The 17,716-nt window shown below is 38.4% G+C and overlaps 1 protein-coding gene and 1 long non-coding RNA gene across 3 annotated transcripts in view; one reads left to right on the forward strand and one right to left on the reverse strand.

Annotated features, from left to right (window-relative positions):
• Positions 1-2,948: 2,948 nt before the first annotated feature.
• LOC308556221 lies at positions 2,949-4,373 on the reverse strand. Its single transcript, XR_013998692.1, has 3 exons — positions 4,299-4,373; positions 3,567-3,747; positions 2,949-3,034 (listed from the first exon to the last, which is right to left on the reverse strand). It is a non-coding gene; the product is annotated as an uncharacterized lncRNA (long non-coding RNA).
• GALNTL6 (polypeptide N-acetylgalactosaminyltransferase like 6) overlaps positions 3,943-17,716 on the forward strand; it is a 762,501-nt gene continuing 748,727 nt past the window's right edge. The window contains exons 1-2 of one of the 2 annotated variants that reach the window (XM_081135404.1): positions 3,943-4,560; positions 4,971-5,277. In XM_081135404.1, the coding sequence (XP_080991530.1) occupies positions 5,140-5,277 (138 nt within the window). In that variant the 5' untranslated portion in view covers positions 3,943-4,560; positions 4,971-5,139. The remainder of the gene's footprint in view (positions 4,561-4,970; positions 5,278-17,716) is intronic. The other variant, XM_081135405.1, reaches the window with a different exon arrangement.

Below are 17,716 nucleotides of genomic sequence, written 5' to 3' on the forward strand. Positions count from 1 at the left end.
AATTTGCATCGTATTTAATTGCAAACACCTCTTAAATCCCTTATGGTGCTGAAAATTCCCTAAGAATTTTCATCTCCATATCCTCTGCTACAACAGCACTTGCATACATATTATAGAAATTGACTCAGGGGGGTTTTAGTGAAGAATTTCAGCAATGCTAGAGACTGGATAATATCACGCTTTAATATTTAAGTTGACTCTTAATTTCCCTATTTTGTAGAGATAAACATTAAAATTCTAGAAAACCATTGAAGAGAATTTCTGTAATATGTGTCTATTTAATTACACAAAATGAATTGCCTAATTTAACTTTTATTAAAATTACTATATAGTATATTCATCTCCAGTTTTTATTTCAGAATCTTCCCCCCCCGCCCAAAAAAATACAAAATGACAAAAAACTGAGTTAACTTAGCCAAAGGTAGGGTAATAAAGTATTCTAGTAGTTTATTCAATGGAAACATTCATGTTCCAGATATCATTATTAGATAAAATAAGAATGGAATACATTTTTATTTCTAGACACATCATCTTTATGCTCTAGTGTCTGTGCTTTCTAATAAAAACTTGAAAAAACTCATATTTAAGTGAAAATAAACACCACTATATTAATTCAAGGTAGAGCAGGCTATTGTTTTACTGATAAATTTTAATAATACCACTTAAAGATGTAGCTAATACACTAATGTAACCTTAAAATAAATATATTTTTAAAAAATATATATCCTTATTGACTTTAGAGAGAGGAAGGGAGAGGGAGAGAGAGAGATAGAAACATCAGTGATGAGAGAATCATTGATCTGCTGCCTCCTTCATGCCCCCTACTGGGGATCACGCCTGCAACCTGGCATGTGCCCTGACTGGGAATTGAACCCATAACCTTTTGGTGTATGGGACAACACTGCAACCAACTGAGCCACCCAGCCAGAGCAGTAAATCTACTTTTAAACTGAAACAAATCCAGTTTACTATCTTTGTAGTAACAATAATTTGACTCAACCCAAACTATGACAACCTTTCCTTCTACTCCCTGTCACCCACTGTCTAGTCTGGTTAAGCCTTCCTTGTGAATTTCTACCTATGTGCCTTTGAAAATATGTAGTGGATTGAAAGCGGCCACACATTCTCAAATCTCTCATTGAGATGTCAATTTTATCTTTGCCCACTGCCCTTGAATTGGGGCTTGTCTTGTGACCATTGCAGAAGTGAGGTTGTACCAATAATGGGCCTTGAAAAGGATTTGGCAGATTGTTTTTCTCCCTCTTGGAACACAGATTTTTGAGAAGTTCCCTTCTGGATTTCAACTACCATGTTGTGAGAAGCCCAGGCCACGTGGTGGAGCCATGTGGTGGAGCCATGTAGTGGAGCCCTGAGTGGCTGCAACTGACCCTCTTGAACTTAGAGCTGACAGTGCCAACTGCTAGCATGTGAGGGAATCATCTTGGCCCATCCAGATCAACCCCCAGGCCCCAGCCTATATCACATGAAGTAGAACCACCCAGCAGAACCCATTCAAATCCACACATTCATGAGATAGTCAAATAGTTGTTTTAAGTCATAAAACTGGAGTAGAACCATAAATAAAGCAATATTCTTCTATTTCTTTCAAGGTAGGGCTTAAGCTTGGTTCAATTAAAGGTTCCTACAAACAGCTAAGCTTTTGTACTTTATTTCAATTGCCTTTAAATTGGACTTTCAACTGAGCTTTAAGCTCTTCTAGGTCACAGATATGGCTCTATTTTTTTTCCATGTGTCCCTATAGAGATATTAAACCATTGCTAGGCACACGGGACTCATTGCCTGAGGTTGCCCATTGAATCATAACAAAATGGAGCAGCAAATGGGGGAAAAGGGGCATCTCTGGATGTAAGACAAATTTAAAAGATATAAGGATTTTGATTAAGCCCATTTTCACAACCCATTTAAGGAGTGTGTGCATGTAATCTTTTAATCTGGATTATCTGAACAAATGAATTAACTGTCATTGAGGGTTGTTGTTTTTTTGTAAACTCAACCTAAAATGTCAGTTTTAGTTATAAGTATTGACATCTATTGGAAATTTATATGTGGAGTTGTAAAGGGAGACTAGATTAAAGGGGAATTATGATCTCAAACAAATAAATAGATAAATTTAACATGTAGAGAAAAAAGTGATTATCTGAAAATACACGGTAAAAGCAGGGGTAATTTTATCCTGCCAGTTTGACCATGTATTCTGCATGTACTCGATGTGCAAGTCAACATCTGGATTTAGTAAGTAGAGTGGATTAATATGTTTTTGTGAACCAAGACTTTTTTTTATTTTTTTAAAGGTTTATAGAAACTGGTATTATTTAAAATGTGAGGGATTTTTAATATTTTAATTCCAAGTGCACTTTTGAGTTTTTTACTTTTTAATTGTTAATCACTATAAGAGAGAACATATCTAATATATTTAAACAATTCTCCAAAAACCTTTTATTGAGGACCAGATAGCCCTCCCAGCGAACCCCTCCCAGCTATGTTGCTTCCCAGGATCCATACTTCTGTTTCAGAACTGCACTTACTAAGACAGAAAAAGGGGGTTAGAAAATAATGCAGAGTACAAAAGGCTGTGTGTGTGCGTGTGTGTGGTGGTGAGGAATTCTGTCCCTTGCTTCTGAGGTGGCACCTGTAAAACTGAAAGGTAATTGGTCTTTACCCAAAGGACATCTTCAAAAACATTCATGGAATGTGTTTGTATACTATTTTGAAATGCAAGTGATTCACAAAACCAGGTATTTCGGCACAAAGCTTTATTCCTGCAGTCATACCGTCAATACATATTGTTCAAATACATTTAAAAATTATAACATGAGAAGTTGAAGGCATAACTCACTGAGATCTCGGTCTTTCTTAAGTGAGACAGGGCAGAGAGAAAAGAAGTGGGAGGCAGAGGGCGGGGGAGGAGACCCGGAGGGGGGAGAGACAACGGGAGCGGGAGGGAGGAAGGGTACCCTACCGCTCTGGATCCCACCGCCCCCTCGCTCCCCGGCCTGTGGGCATCCCATCTAGGCTGTAACAAAGAGATGACCGTGTGGTTTCTTTCCAGTTCTAGGCAGGCTGACACAGCGGGCGCTGCATGCGTCTGTCGCCTCATCTAAGTCCCCGTCCCTTCGGGAGTCACGAGCTCCCGCCCCCGAGAAGCCCCAGCGCGCGCCAGGCCCGCGGGTCTCCAGGAGAGGCGGCCACAGGTTCGTGCGTGTGCGCTCGGGGGCGCTGGGGCACCTTCACGTGAGGGAGCCGGAGGCGGCCCTTCTGCCCGGCTTACCTAGATCCCCACATTTTCCGGGTATCATTTGAGGAGTGGGGGGGGGGGTCAGAGGGACAGGTGGCCCTTTCAATAAGGAGCGCGGGGTGCTGATGAGCAGGGCGGGGGGAGGAGCAGGGCGCCGCCGCCAAATCTTAACCGGGCCCCTGGTGTTTGCAGACCCAAGTCCAGCCGCGCGGGTCTTTCGGCGCCACTTCAGAAGCTGCTGCCCGAGCGCCCCGAGCTTCGCCCCTGCCTCCACTCGGCACCCTCTTCCTCCTCCTCTCCCCGCACGTACCTGGCCTGAGCCGAGGAGCCCACGGCGCGGGGAACCCCTCTCGGCGGGACCTGCCCACGTCCGCCTCCGCCTCCCCGCGGCCGCCGGCCCGCTCGCCGCGCTCCCGCAGGCACCATGGAGGAATCCGGGGCAAACCCGCGAGCAGCCGCCGACTTTTCCTCGGGAATCTCTGGCCTGGCGCCTGTGGGGTAAGACGAGCGGGGGAGGTGCTAGCTCAGCCGGTCCCAAGTTGCCGGGGAAAAGGCCTGGACAGAGTATCCGCGTGTCCGCGCAGGCTGAGCGCGCGAAGTCTTCCTCCCGCGGCGTCCGCGCCGCCTCCTTCGCCTCCGCCCAGGTTTGTTTATATAGGATCTGGGAGCCGCGAGGAACTGCCCACCCCCTCCCGCGGCCCGCCCTCCCTGCCTGCCCGGCGCCCGCACGTGGTCGGCACCGCACAGTCCCGGCGGAAGGCTGGGCGCCGCGAGCCTGGAGCGCGGCTGGGGGCGGCGCCGCGTCTTTCCTGCCAGCTCGCCCTCCCCGGCGCCCTCGCTCCCTGCAACCCCAGCTCAGGCTGGGCTTCGCCCTCCGCCCCCTTCCCGCGAGGAGGGGACACAGACTGAAGGCAGTGCCCTTTCAGGTGCTCCTGGCGTTCCTCTCCATTCGCTCAGTTGCCGGAAAATAATGGTAACATGAACAGCGGGACGTGAGCGCGTCACCGGAGGAAGGGGAGAGATTGATGGGCAGAGCGCTTACTTCCAGGAAGATCGCATTCCGAGGGCTGCCCGCGGAAACGCGCGCGCCTCCGCCTCCCGGTGCGCCCGCTGACATCTGTAGCCTCCGCGCCCCCAGCTTCCCGGGTCGCCGCCTCTGCCTGGGGACGAGCGGTGGCGGCGGCTGAGCATCCAGGAGTTTGTGGACCTCTCTCCAAACAGGAGTTCCCCGGGACCCCGTGTCCCTGCGTCCCCGTGGAGCGCACGAGCACGCTGGCTTCGGAGGGAGTTCAACTTGAGTTCAGGTGGGTTATCCCCGGGGAACGTAGCAGGAGGCGTTCAGGGAAGAGGGGGAGGGTGATGCTCCAATGTCAAAAGCGGAGACCTTTCTTCCTGACACTTGCTGGGGCTGAGCCGCTGACTCCCACGCGGTTCTCATTACTTACCCGCTCCTCCCCAACCCGGCCCCCCACACCCCCACGCTAAGGGGGAAAAACACACCCAAACTCCCGTTTCCGTAAGGATCTAGCATGCCAGTGGCTCTTCATAACTTCCGATCGGTCTATGAGACAATTATATTTACTCCATCGCTTTATATGAATGGAGGTCAGTAGGCTGGATGATTTCCCCGGTCAACTCACTTACTTCTAAGCCAGTAGATTATGCCATCGTCATGGTTTTCTGGGGGGAAAGTAACTGTGCGTTTGTTCTGCAGATGCCCCACTCCCTCTGAGTCGTGCAGATTGGTGCTGAGCACGCAACAAAAGTTTTTAGCTACTCAGTTTCTGGTGCTTCGCGGGGGAGAGGAAAGGACTGTGGCATTACTCACACGGAGCAGTCAGGGAACCATCTCCTTTAACTTTTCACATCTGCTATCATTTGCAATGAAGAGGAAACAGAAGAGATTTCTGCAGATGACTTTGTTATTCATGGTGGCGTTAATATTCCTGCCCAACATTGGCCTCTGGTCTCTGTACAAGGAAAAGCACCTGGTGAAATCTACGGAGCCTGGGGAGCAGCAGGTAAGTACCACCCAGAGAACGATCACAGGAATACTGGTAAGGCAGGCTGCCACCTGCGGGGCACTGGGGGGCAGGTGGGGGGTCAGGGGGGTGGGGGGGGAACGCTGGGTTTCCTCCCCAGTCTTTACAGAACTGATGTTACAATTCTAGAGACTTTGGGGTTTAGGCAAGTAGTTGTTTTAAGATCAGAGTCAATGACATTGTGAAATGTAGAATGAACTAGAGAAGAAGGGTAAGAGAGCTCCAGAAGTAAAGATGATCTTTCACAATTGGTCTTGGGGTCGGTTTTATCTTGAGCTGGGTGAAAGGTAACTGCTTACTTGTGGGATGTGGGAGTAGGTTTGGTGCAAGTTGATCACAGAGATTTGTGTTTGCCTTTTATCTGCTTTGGGTGTGTATATTGAACTGGGCAAATCAAACCATTAAAATTGTGAAGTAGTTATCAAAAACCGAACTACAGTTTTCTATATTTTTGGTTGTTATTTTTGCTTAGCAACAGCTTTTTACCCTGTGGAAACTTAAGATCTCTGTTTCTTCTCCCCTGTTGCTAAGGTGGTAGGGTGGGGTAGACAGGCAGAGTTATCAAGCATGTCCCTTCAGTTTCGCAGCCTGGTGATAACAGTTTGTTGTTAAAAGCTTTCCTTTGAATCGGAAATACCATGTAGTGAATTGGAAATACCATGTAGTGCGGTATGTTTTCTTTTTACTTAGTATGCAGTCCATTAGTATGTGCATTGCTCTTGACTTAACATGGATCAAAATAACTATCTTTCTTAGTGAGCAATAATGCAAAACATCCTTCTCATAATGTTGATGAAATTCAGTATTGTTGAATTCCTTGTTTATTAATAAATAAAACAGTTTCTGTAATTAAACTTTTAACAACAGAATGCAGCCTTCTTCATGATATTGATATAACACCTTTTCAGTTGGTCCTGTGCATCACCTCGGAATATTAATATTTTTAATTTCAAGGGTCATCACTCATGTACACTACGTACCTCCCACACATAGAAAGTGCTTAAGTGGTCCATTTGTGAAAAACAGCAATATATATACACTAATGGCAATCAAATATTTGTTCTTATACTTAACAAAGTTTAATTTCTTTTCACACAGCAAGTGGTTAGTTGTGAAATATATGGAAGTAATCTGCTCTTTCATTATGACAAGTAATCATTACCAGTTGCTAAACTCTAAAGATATCTTGTTGCCTATGGATTTTTGGTGGGTTGGAATTTTGAGGGAAAATGCTGATGTATTTTCATTTAGTTGTTGATCTCTGTTGTTCTTTCTAATATAGATAGAACTTTGATTTAAAGTGTAGTCTGTTCCGCAATTGCAATGAAAAAACGGACATGGACACTTTGGATGTTAAACTTTTTTTTCCTCCTATTTAGATCACTTATTTCTCCAACCCTTGATATGAAATGAGATTTTATTGACATTGGTAATTAATACACTATTATGTAAAACTTCCATTCCAACATTGATAAAATAACAAAAACAAAATGTGTTTGTTTTTTTCTTGAATTTTGCTCATTCAATTAACAATAACCATCTGGAATATTTGCTGGCATAGCTAACGTTAAACACTAATTGATCTTATCAATGAGATCTTTACAACTTTGATACTGGCCCTATGAATTTTGACTTATAATGAGAAATTTGTATTTCCAGTGGCATAAAAATATAAAATACAGCAAATCAACTCTCTTACTGGCTATTATAATCTTCAAAAATGGTTTCCTTGTTTCTGGGTCTTCTGTAGTAAAATTATACTCAATATCAGATAAGTTAATGGGCATAAAAGGCATGAAGTGGTAAGAGAAGTGAGCTGTTTCTCAAAGTGTCAAATGCTGTAGAATACATAACAAGATAGGTTATTTTGTGACATTCCAGTTTACTAACCCTATGTAACAGTTTTGAAACCAAGAATAAAGAAAAGGTAGTAGTAAATGTCATAAAATGAATGTCAATTGTGTGCTTTAGTATTAGCCTAAATAATGGTTTTAAAATGAATACTTTTTATAGATACAAAATCAAGTTTAAAAACTAGAAATTAATCACTTACGAAATACAGAATTCATTGTAAAACAGGAAAAGGTAAGCTTTTATTGATTTTATTATGTTATTAAATACAACTGGAAAGATAATTCGGGTATGTTGCCATCATTATACAAGTATCCGATAAGTAAAAGTTAAGTTTTATATACACACACATATTCAATTCACAAGATAAAAAGTGGCTTGCAGTGATAAACATGCTTAATATTGTGATGTAATATTTTGCCAATATATATATATTTCAATGTTAGTAAGTCAGCTAAATACAGAGGTTTTCAACTGAAGCATACACTTTGACTATTGGGTAATGTGTTAATTAAATTTAGCAATTTATTTTTAAAAGACATTTTCTTGGTTAATTGATAAAATTTTCCTCAAAAGCCATCTTTTACTATATTTATCACCAAGTTGTAAAATGCTGAGGCTAAGGATTATGTGCTGATTGGGGCACTGAAAGCAATAAGTAATGAAGCTATTCAAAACAAGTCACGTGCCCAAGTGAGAGGTCTATTTTTACAGCAGTTATGTGTCAAACAGCAGTTGTGGTTTTAACTGTGGCCTGGCAGTGCTAATAGGAGTTGAACACTTTCACTATTTTATGTAGTTTAATTATTACAGTGGATGTTAGGGAAAGACTTTAATTTGTGGAAACTCAAAATCACAGAATGGCTAATACTTTTAAAATACTCTTAGTTTGTATTTTATCAGAGCACATCACTAATAGTTTGTCTACTATTCAGTATAAATAGTGTTTATTATATAAATAATATTTCACATAATAATTTAACTTATCTAAGGTAAATTAAAGGGAGGTAAAAACAAAAAACACTGATCAAAACTGTATATTAATTTTCATGTTGTTTGATATTTTACATATTTCTCATCTTTTATACTATTACAATTTATTGTAAGTATTTATTATCATTTTACATTAAAAGTAATATTTATGTCCCATAATGTTTAAATATCTGCTCCATCTATTTTACAGAAAAGAAAAAAAATATGAAATAAAAATTCCCAAATTATTTATCTAAAAGTTTTTTCTTTTATACAACCAAAGAAGATTGAAAAAATAGTGTTATCATGCAATAATTAAAAGGTTTATTTTATTGTTTGGACTCTGCAAATTTGGAAATAGGCTGAGATAAATATTAAGCTTTTGCAGTTTGTAAGGTTTTATAAAAATTTAAAAATAAATTTATCTTTTTTTAGATGTCATTAAATTATCAATCATAAATGTAATATGTTATTTTCAGTTGAGTTAATTTTGCCACTTTTTTGTTATTGGGATGGTGTAATTATCTCCTTTATGTAGTTTAGAAATATATACAATATATTACAACTATTTATTGATAATGAATATAATATTTAACTGATGATTACTGTATGATTATTATATAATAATTCTAAATTTTATTTAACATAATTTGAATAGCCATTCTTCTTTGGTTTTAGCTGCAATTAAAGTTATATATTTAGACCTTCTTTAAGCTGTACATTAAGATGGTAATTAGAACCAAGCAATATTTTAGAGCAAAACTACTCTATTCAGTATTATATATTTCTTCCTAATCATTTATGCAAATATAAGTAAATAAAAATGACTCCAAAACACTTGAATATATTGGAAAGATTGATAAAGAAGCGGTAAAATAGTTTAGCAACTAAATTGCAAACAGTATGAGTTGTAGAAATAATTCAAGAATACTCAGAATATGAAGAGGTTTTTGCATTATTTGAAATAAAACCTGGGATGAAAAATCTCAGAGTTTTAAATCAGATATTTTCAGAATTGTTCAGAATGATTTTAGAAACATATGTTTGGCCTGTATTTTTTTACCACATTAAAAACCAACCAAACAAACAAAAACTAGACACTCAAGTCACTTTTAAATTGTACAACCTTCTTATTTCTTTGTAATTCCAAATTGCTCTTTGTAAAATACGACTAATCGTGCTTGCCTCATAAGATGATGCATACGGTCCTGAGATCACACCTTGGATATGGAAAATATTGTGAGGTAGTATGTTGTTTTTAGTTAGATCCACATGTAAGCTACATGTGGTAGACTTGAAACTTAAGCTCCAATGAAAGAGATTCCTCAGCATCTTTTTCCACCCCTTCTAATGTTAGCTCCACACTTTGGGGGGATTCTTCCTTTTAGCCAAGAACATTTTTTGTGGTATTTTAAACTTGTTGTTTTATGATGGGAAAATGTCAGATAATTGGTACCCAGTGTATGCAAACATACTTTCATTTGTCATAGTGTCACAAAAGCTGGAGGGTGTGTCTGTGTTTCTTTTTCAGCGAACACCTTATTTATTGGAAAAGCTAAGGACAGGAGGAAAAAAAGATTTTTTTCTCCTCTTGTACTCAGGATGCTACATTATCAACACACTAGATGTGAAATTGCATTGATGTGAGCCACACTGTTCTTAATTAGCTAAGATGTAGATTTTAAAATTAGGGTTTTGAGGACCTTTTCTTGAATTTATGGAAAATCCATTCTGACTTGTTACAGGATCGCACCACACAGACGACTGTAACAAGTGTCTTAATTATTTGCTGTGACCTAGTAGATCAAAACATGATTTTCATTACCTTGTGCCATTGGAGACAATGTAAAACACAGTCTTTCTGTTTACAATCTTGTAAAAAAATGAGATTGTTTTTTGTTTTGTTTTCCCCCCTGCTCATTGCTGAGTTGGGCAAGCTGTGCCTAATCAATTGGCCTCCCATGTGTTGCATTTTTTTTTCCATAGAAGAAATCAAATCTAGGGTGGAATATATAGCGAAAAGGCTGAGAAAGTTTGGACAATTTAAGAGGCGTAGAGAAGAGAATTGAGTTTTGTCTGGTAACTAAGTTTTGTTAGAGGTAGCCAGGACAACCTTTCGGGAAGTTTTCAAATGTGTCTCCCTTGTAATACTTTTATACTGATAAAAGTCAGCTAAGGTACCTAAAGAATTGCGTTAGAAGAGGGAATACTAATTAAAATAAGGAAAAGACATTATGCAATGTGAGTAGCATGTAGTTTCGGGTTTGGATATGCTCTTTCCAGCAGTCACTCTCATATCTCATTTGCTTGGCTTGCTTATGATGAAGAGGTAAGTCCTGGATACTACAAAATCTTAAGACCATCTGACACGACCACTTTGTTCTTCATGTTTACATATTTGTTTATAAAAACACCTTCATAGAAACAAAGGTGCAAATGTGCAAAGAAAAGGGAGGTTCTGAAGATGACAGTAAAAATAAAGACACTGCATACTTGCTCCTTATGACCTCCATCTGTCACACCGCAGAGCTAACGATTCCTAAATTATCTCAAAATGTTGTTGTAATGCTTGAGTGAACAACAAAAAAGAACAAATGAAAAACATTTTTGCCACTGAGAATACATATTTAGACAGGCACAAATACACACACACACACACACATACACAACTGGACTTATTTAGTGCTTGCAGAGAAGACCCAAGGCATACCTGAACATTAAAGACATGCTTACCACCACTATTTCTCACTTACATAAGTGAGAAATGGTGTTTGTTACTACTGAGCTCCAACTAGGTGCCCAGAAAAGGGTGAAAAAATAAAGGTATATTAAGAGCAATAAATAAATCCCATCAGTATTTCCTCCAACTTTTCTACTTCCAGTGTGGTGAGGGAAAAAAAGGTGGGCTGGATTAGCAGTACTCTCATATTAAATGTATTCATTTCACACATTCAGTTAGCAATACAAGCACATGCATACATCTACACACATGGTCTCACTTATACAGAAAAAATAAATCCACCCAACTATTTCATGTTCTGCAATTATCTTTTACTTTTGTAACTTCTTGCTTATTTCATTGTGTTGAATCCCCATAAAAACTGTTAGTCAATTGAGTTTGAAGCATCATTGAAATGCTATTAATATAATTCTGCAGAAGTTCAGAGAGAGATAAAGGAAATGCATCTGTGTCTAGAAGTACTTACATCTATTTAGCAATGTGAGAATTGCAATACGGATTTAGCCTGTTAGAGTTGCAGTTTATAAATAGGGCAAGCCATTGTGATCTGGTAATGTGATCCTTAGAGTTGTGGTTGCCTTAGACTACCAGCAGGTACCTATCAGCTCTTTGTTACACGGAGCGGTAGTGTCTCAGTGAGGACTGAGAAGGCTAATTTTGAGTTTATTTTGAGTACTCAAATACTCATGCAATGTTATTTCCGTACATGAAGTCTAGAAAGCCAGAAACAGTGTATTTTATTATCAATCATTTTGAAAATTTGTATCTTATTAAAAATGACCAAATGGCCAGGGCTGCCATCCAAGTTTGAATGAGTTGGGCTTTCCTTTTCCCTTATTTTTGGCATGCCTCCCCAGCAAGTGAATTCAGTTGAACTTAATTTGAGGAGAAATATCAGAATTTCTTCGCTGTCTTACTCTTTTGGTATGTAAATGTGTAGGGTCTGGAATCAAATGATCAGGGTTCAAATTCTGATTCCAGCACTTAGAACTTTGTGTTATTTATTTAGCAAGTCCTTGATCTTCCCCAGATCAGTTTTTTCTTAAGTCAAATGGATATGATACTAGCTTCCTATAGTGTTATAGTGAGGACATGCTTAGTATCTTGAACAGCATATAAGGGTTAATGGATATAGACTATTGTTATATATAGTATGTGCATGTATAAGCAATAATTGCCTCTAGCAAGGCAATAAGTGTTTAATAAATATTTGCAGATAGCTCTCTTTGCAAGGCAATGTCAAGACAGCACAGCAGAGCAATGATTATCATATCGGATTGCCACCGATGTGTTAAATCTGGGAGGGAAGACTGTTGAGTAAACAAACAAATAGGGTCTAGAAAATAAAAGGGCTTTTTCTTTGTACTTTTTGAACTAATCTTTGACAGGTTGTCAATTTTAAATTTCTTATCACTTACTATGAAAAATTTAATTTTTCATATACTGCATTCAAAGTTATTCAGAAATTAAAGTTTTCAATAGATTTATTTTTTTATTTTTAAAAAGCACTATTTCTTTGTAGTGACTATCTTCATGCCCCGTAACAGAAAAAGCCCGTGACTCACATGCAGGCATGTGTTTCTCTGCATGAAGTATAAACAAGCATTTGAGAACTATTTTTGTTGTTTAAATCTTGCTCATGAGGGAGATGAATTATTCTGAAGAAAAAATGTTAAAAATCAGTGTAGAAACTATCAAAAATCATGTGCTACTTTATGTAATTACTATTCCCTTCAGTAAAGTTAGGGGCTTCAGAAAAAGCATATTGCATGGTGCCCTTTCTTAATTTTCTAACTAGTAATAAAATTGATATTCAAGAAACAAAGAAACAAGCAGTGTGTAGTAGCATTTTCTATGTGTATCATCAACATTTAGGAAAAGAAGGACCCATTCGACAGGGCTTCGTTCTTACAGGGAGTGGATATTGAGCTGCATCTTGTTATCTAAATGAGACAGGTTGGGGTGAGGCTGCAGGAAGTTGCTACCTTTTTCTTAGTTTTTAGAATGTTAATTGAAGGTAATAAAGAAGCTTAATATTGTATAACCCTAGTAAAGATAAAACACCTTTCTATCAACTTATTATTGATAGAATAGATATTTATTGAGTATGTGCACGATACTGTGCTAGATGCTGAGACAAATAAATGATGAAGAGACAAATCTGTTTTCAATAATTTTACAACCTGTTAGTTAAGAAAATGCATACAGATGCTTATAGTATAGGGCTGGATTAAACCGTTTTTATAAGAAATAAATGCTCTGATTGTTTAGAACTTGGAAGAGAGAGAGCAAACATCAGTTATCATGTGCTATTTATGTGGCCCTATGTGTTTCCTATACATTTACTGATTTAACCCTCCAACAACTCATTGAGATAGGTTCTTCTTTATAATTCAATTCACGGTTAAGTGAGGCACAAAGATGAAATTTGACTCAGTGCACTCTGGATTCATAAAAAGAGAAAATGATGAGCAGTGTTAACAGCCATAGTTTAAGGCCAGTGAGGACTTACAAAAGGTCATTGGGTTTGGTGTTTAGTCCTAGGTACTCTCTTGATTGTAGTACACATAGTTGTAGAAGTGTAAACAAAATTGTAAAAGATTAGCTGGTAAGACTAAATATACAACTAAAATATTTTATATTTTAAGATGGTAAGAGGTGTTGGTGGGGTCAGTATTGACATGAGTAACTGAATGTGGGGTCCTGCTAGGAGACAAGACAAGCCAGAAGAGAAAGAGGGGCCAATTCTCTATGGAGAATGAAGGTAGGTGGGAGATGGGGGAGGGGGAGAAGGAGCCAGTGGAAAAGGTTGCTATGATCTAAAAGGTCAACTTATAAATTCACAGCCTATATTTTTAATAATATGAGTGCCTCTTGGCAGAGAGATCTGAGATTTTTCCTATACAATTATCTTACTAATTTGGAGAGATAATTTAAGCATCTGTGAAATGTTCTGAAAAGTGTGAAACAATATAAATATATTGTGAATATGTATATAGATGATAGATAGGTAATTAGATGCTTTTTTGTGGTATATATAATCCTATAATAAGGATTGAAGACTATAAAACTGAATGGAGATGTCAAGAAACTATGTGGCAACCTGGTCAATAAGATAACATGTACTTGTCAAAATAAATTCAGGCAGTGACCAGATAGATGCACAGAACAAAGGAAAAACTAATTGGTTAAGTATTAGTAGTGGGATGGGGGGGCAGTATTTATTACAATAATAAGGCAAGAGCAATATTAAGTTGCCAAGAATTTTAAGACAATATATGAATATTAAAAGTAATAAAATCATTATGATCAAACAATAAGAGTAAAAGTAATGCAAGGCAATATACTAATGATAAAGTTAAAGTAACATTTATTTATTATTTCTTACCATATGCCAGGCACCATGTCATCCTCTTCTTAAGTAGTCACAGGAAATCCATGATATATGTAGTATTACTATCTGATACTGCAAAAGAAAAGACTTGGTTTATTTTCAAAATTTATTAAGATCATACAGTGATAATTCTACCAATATCACAGTGTTGGACTATATATAATATAGCATATAATAAACTACATTGGAAGTATCCTAGACCATAGCAACGTAAGAAATGATCTGTCACCTATAAAATGAAATATGCACAGTGATTAAGGGTGTGTATACTTAGCCAGACTGTCTATTTTTAGTTCCAGTTCTGTTACTTGCTGAGTGATCCTGGATGAGTTACTTATCTACTCTGTGCCTCAGATTTACCATTTCTAAATGGGTATAAAATTAGCGCCTACTTGATTGAGTTGATGTAACGGTTAAATAAGCTAATATGCATAAAATGCTTGGAAAATTTGATTGTACATAGAAAGCGATTTTAAAGTGTTATCTGTGAGACTTCTAAAGAATTGAAATTGAACAAAAAGGTAAAGTATGCTCCTACACCATTTTGTTCATAAACCCATTGTGAGGCTTTATGCAAATATTTGCATTTTTAAAGGTTTTTAAAAAAATATTCGAAGCACCTTTAACTTCTTTTACTTTTCACTTTTTATTCTTAGTGGCCCATAAGAAAATAATATAGTACTTATTTTCAAAGTTTTTGTAACTTGAAGCAAGGGCCCCTGCAGTCCTACATATTGGAAGTAAACTGGATTTCAACAGAGAATTTAGTTCTTCCCAGCACATGCACTCAGCAGCCAATTGTACTGCGGTGACCTGTCCCCCGTATTTCATGCTCTGTTCTCTCCACATGGTGTTGATTTCTCCATGGGTATTTTGCCCTCAAGAGATAAAATATACCTTATAAGTTATTTCATTAAATCAGTCTAAACTCCCAAAGAAGATTATCTAAAAATGTCTTCAGGGTAGAATATTTTAATATTTTATGTAGCTTGAGTTTTAATGTTTCTGTTCTGGTTGCCTCTGACAGCAAGGTGGTATTGGGAAAATCAAGAATGATGCTGCTCGAGGAGGGTAACTTGACAAAGTAAGACCTGTTTCATTTCCTCTTGTAGTGCTTCCAAGAAATGAACTGGCTGCAAAGACAGAGGAATGGAAAGTTGTATAAAACTAGGTGGTGAGAGAAGATAAAAATGCTTTCAATCCCTAGCTGAGTGAAGTTTATAATTTCTTAGATAGCGTAATGGAAAGGTGTCAGATTAACAACTATGTAATGGGATTGTCCCCCCACTTAACTTCTGTAGAAACTTTCAACTTCTCTTTCACAAGCTGAAGGAAATGACATTTTCTGCAAGATTCTCAGCATTTCCAGTCAAGCATGTTGAGTTCTAATACTACATGAAATGTAGAGGGAACGATAAGCATCAGGGAGGCCAAGGGCATAATATTCAAGAAAGGGTAGAAATATAAGCCACTCTTATCCCTTGAACACCTCTTCCCTGCTTTTTCTTGCTCAGAGCCTTCTCCCCCCTGTCTTTTCCCTTTGAAATTTTTATTAAAGATAATTTCACCTAGGGATTGATTTAATCAATTATTGGCTCCATGAATGGATGAAATACTTGAAACATTTTAAACACTTGAGTCTTTTGCATTATAAAAAAAGGTTCTGTTGAATCTAAATGCATTTCCAATTACTGAAATGTGTATAAGAGAAATATGTTTTAGCTCAAGGCTTCTGCTGCTGGCCTTTGTTGCTATTGTTTTGTTTGTAATACTGGGAGCTGCCATCTTATTTTAAACTGTGCAATCAGAAAGTAAATATTGCTTAGTTTTGTCACCTCAAGGGAAACAATCTTTTGTAAGTTAAAAGTAAAACTGGCACAGGGAAGCAAAAACTACCAGTAAAGAATGATTCTCTGCTTTTCTCTTTAGCTCTTCATCTGTGTTTTCCAAAGCTGCTTTTTCCAACCTTCTTTTTTCTCCTTAAATCTCCCCTGTCACCACCTCTCTTATCGAGCACAGCAGATAGCCTGCCCTCATTATTCACCAAGAGTGTCGAATTTTCATATTGGGAGAGTCCAAACTTCATGCCATAAAATCAGAAAAAGCATCTGCATTTACTTCCCAGTTATCCATTTGCCTCCTGTTACTATGGAAAAATGTCCCTAGTTTTAGGATAAATATGAAACTTCTATCCAGACTACAGATCACAACTTTTTTAAAAGGATTTCAGATATTGATTTATTTCTTTGCATTTATTTATTGTCAGCCTTTTTTCTTTCTGATCCGTCCTTCATTCCAGTATTTAAATTTGCTCAAGTTTCTACTACTATTGAAGAGGTGGGGGGAGCAAGAGGGCAGGGCAAAAATAAAATGTCCCTCAGTGCCACACTGCCCTTTTTCCACTGCTCAGTCTCCCTCTTTCTCTTAATAACCAAACTTGATGCATCTAGTTCTCTGCTTTCCACTTCTACCTACCTCAGGCCCAATCCAATTCCTCTAGTCTGTGTTAACTGCTTTCATCATTGTCACCAGAAATCCTCCAAAGCACCTCTTATTAATCATATTATTTGATAGAATTTAAGCATTCTACCTTACTTGAAACATTCGTCTTCATCTGAGGCTAAGAGGAGATGGGTGGGAGACTTGTGAAGTTTGGACTTTGGAAAGCAGGGCAGAAGTTTCGATAGGTAAACTTGGAGGAATTCAGACTGTGCAAACTCCTATTTTAATTCTCCTAGTCCCACAGCACATCCCTACTACCACCCAGACATAAACACATTTACCAGTGTCCTTTATAGACTCCTACTTCCAATATTTTTTTTTTTAAATGGAGTATTCTTCAGAGGTCTGTACTCTTTAGTGGAACATCTCACCCAGACCCTCATAATTTCAGCTATCACATTTAAGTGGATGCCTCCCAAATCAATGTGTCTAATCCAAATTTCCCTCTGAGTCTGTGATCCATGTACCAGTCTGAAAGCTAGAAACAGATCCCAGGCAATGTGGCTCAAAGGTTTAGCATCACCTATGAACCAGGAGGTCACAGTTTGATTCCACATCAGGGCAATGCCCGGGTTGTGGGCTCACTCCCAAGTAGGGGGTGTGCAGGAGGCAGCCGATCAATGACTCTCTCATCATTGATGTTTCTACCTATCTCTCCCTCTCCCTCTCTCTGAAATCAATAAAAACATATTTTTAAAAAGCTAGACACAGATATTTTAAACTTTAAATATCTAAAGTGAAATTTATTTTTCTCTTCCACACCCTACACCCGTCCTCCTTTTGTGTCTCTTATCTTAATGAAGTACACCATCTATCCGGGTGTTCTTTATAATTGGACCTTCATTATCTTTTCACTTAAATTCAATGATTGCTAAGCAGTACAGTTCTTCCTAAAACATCTCTCTTCAATTCATCCAAATCTCTCTTATCCTGCTTGTCTCTGGCCTACTTGGGACCAG

Source organism: Miniopterus schreibersii (genome assembly GCF_964146895.1).
Source record: "Miniopterus schreibersii genome assembly, chromosome: 4".
NCBI lineage: Eukaryota > Metazoa > Chordata > Mammalia > Chiroptera > Miniopteridae > Miniopterus > Miniopterus schreibersii.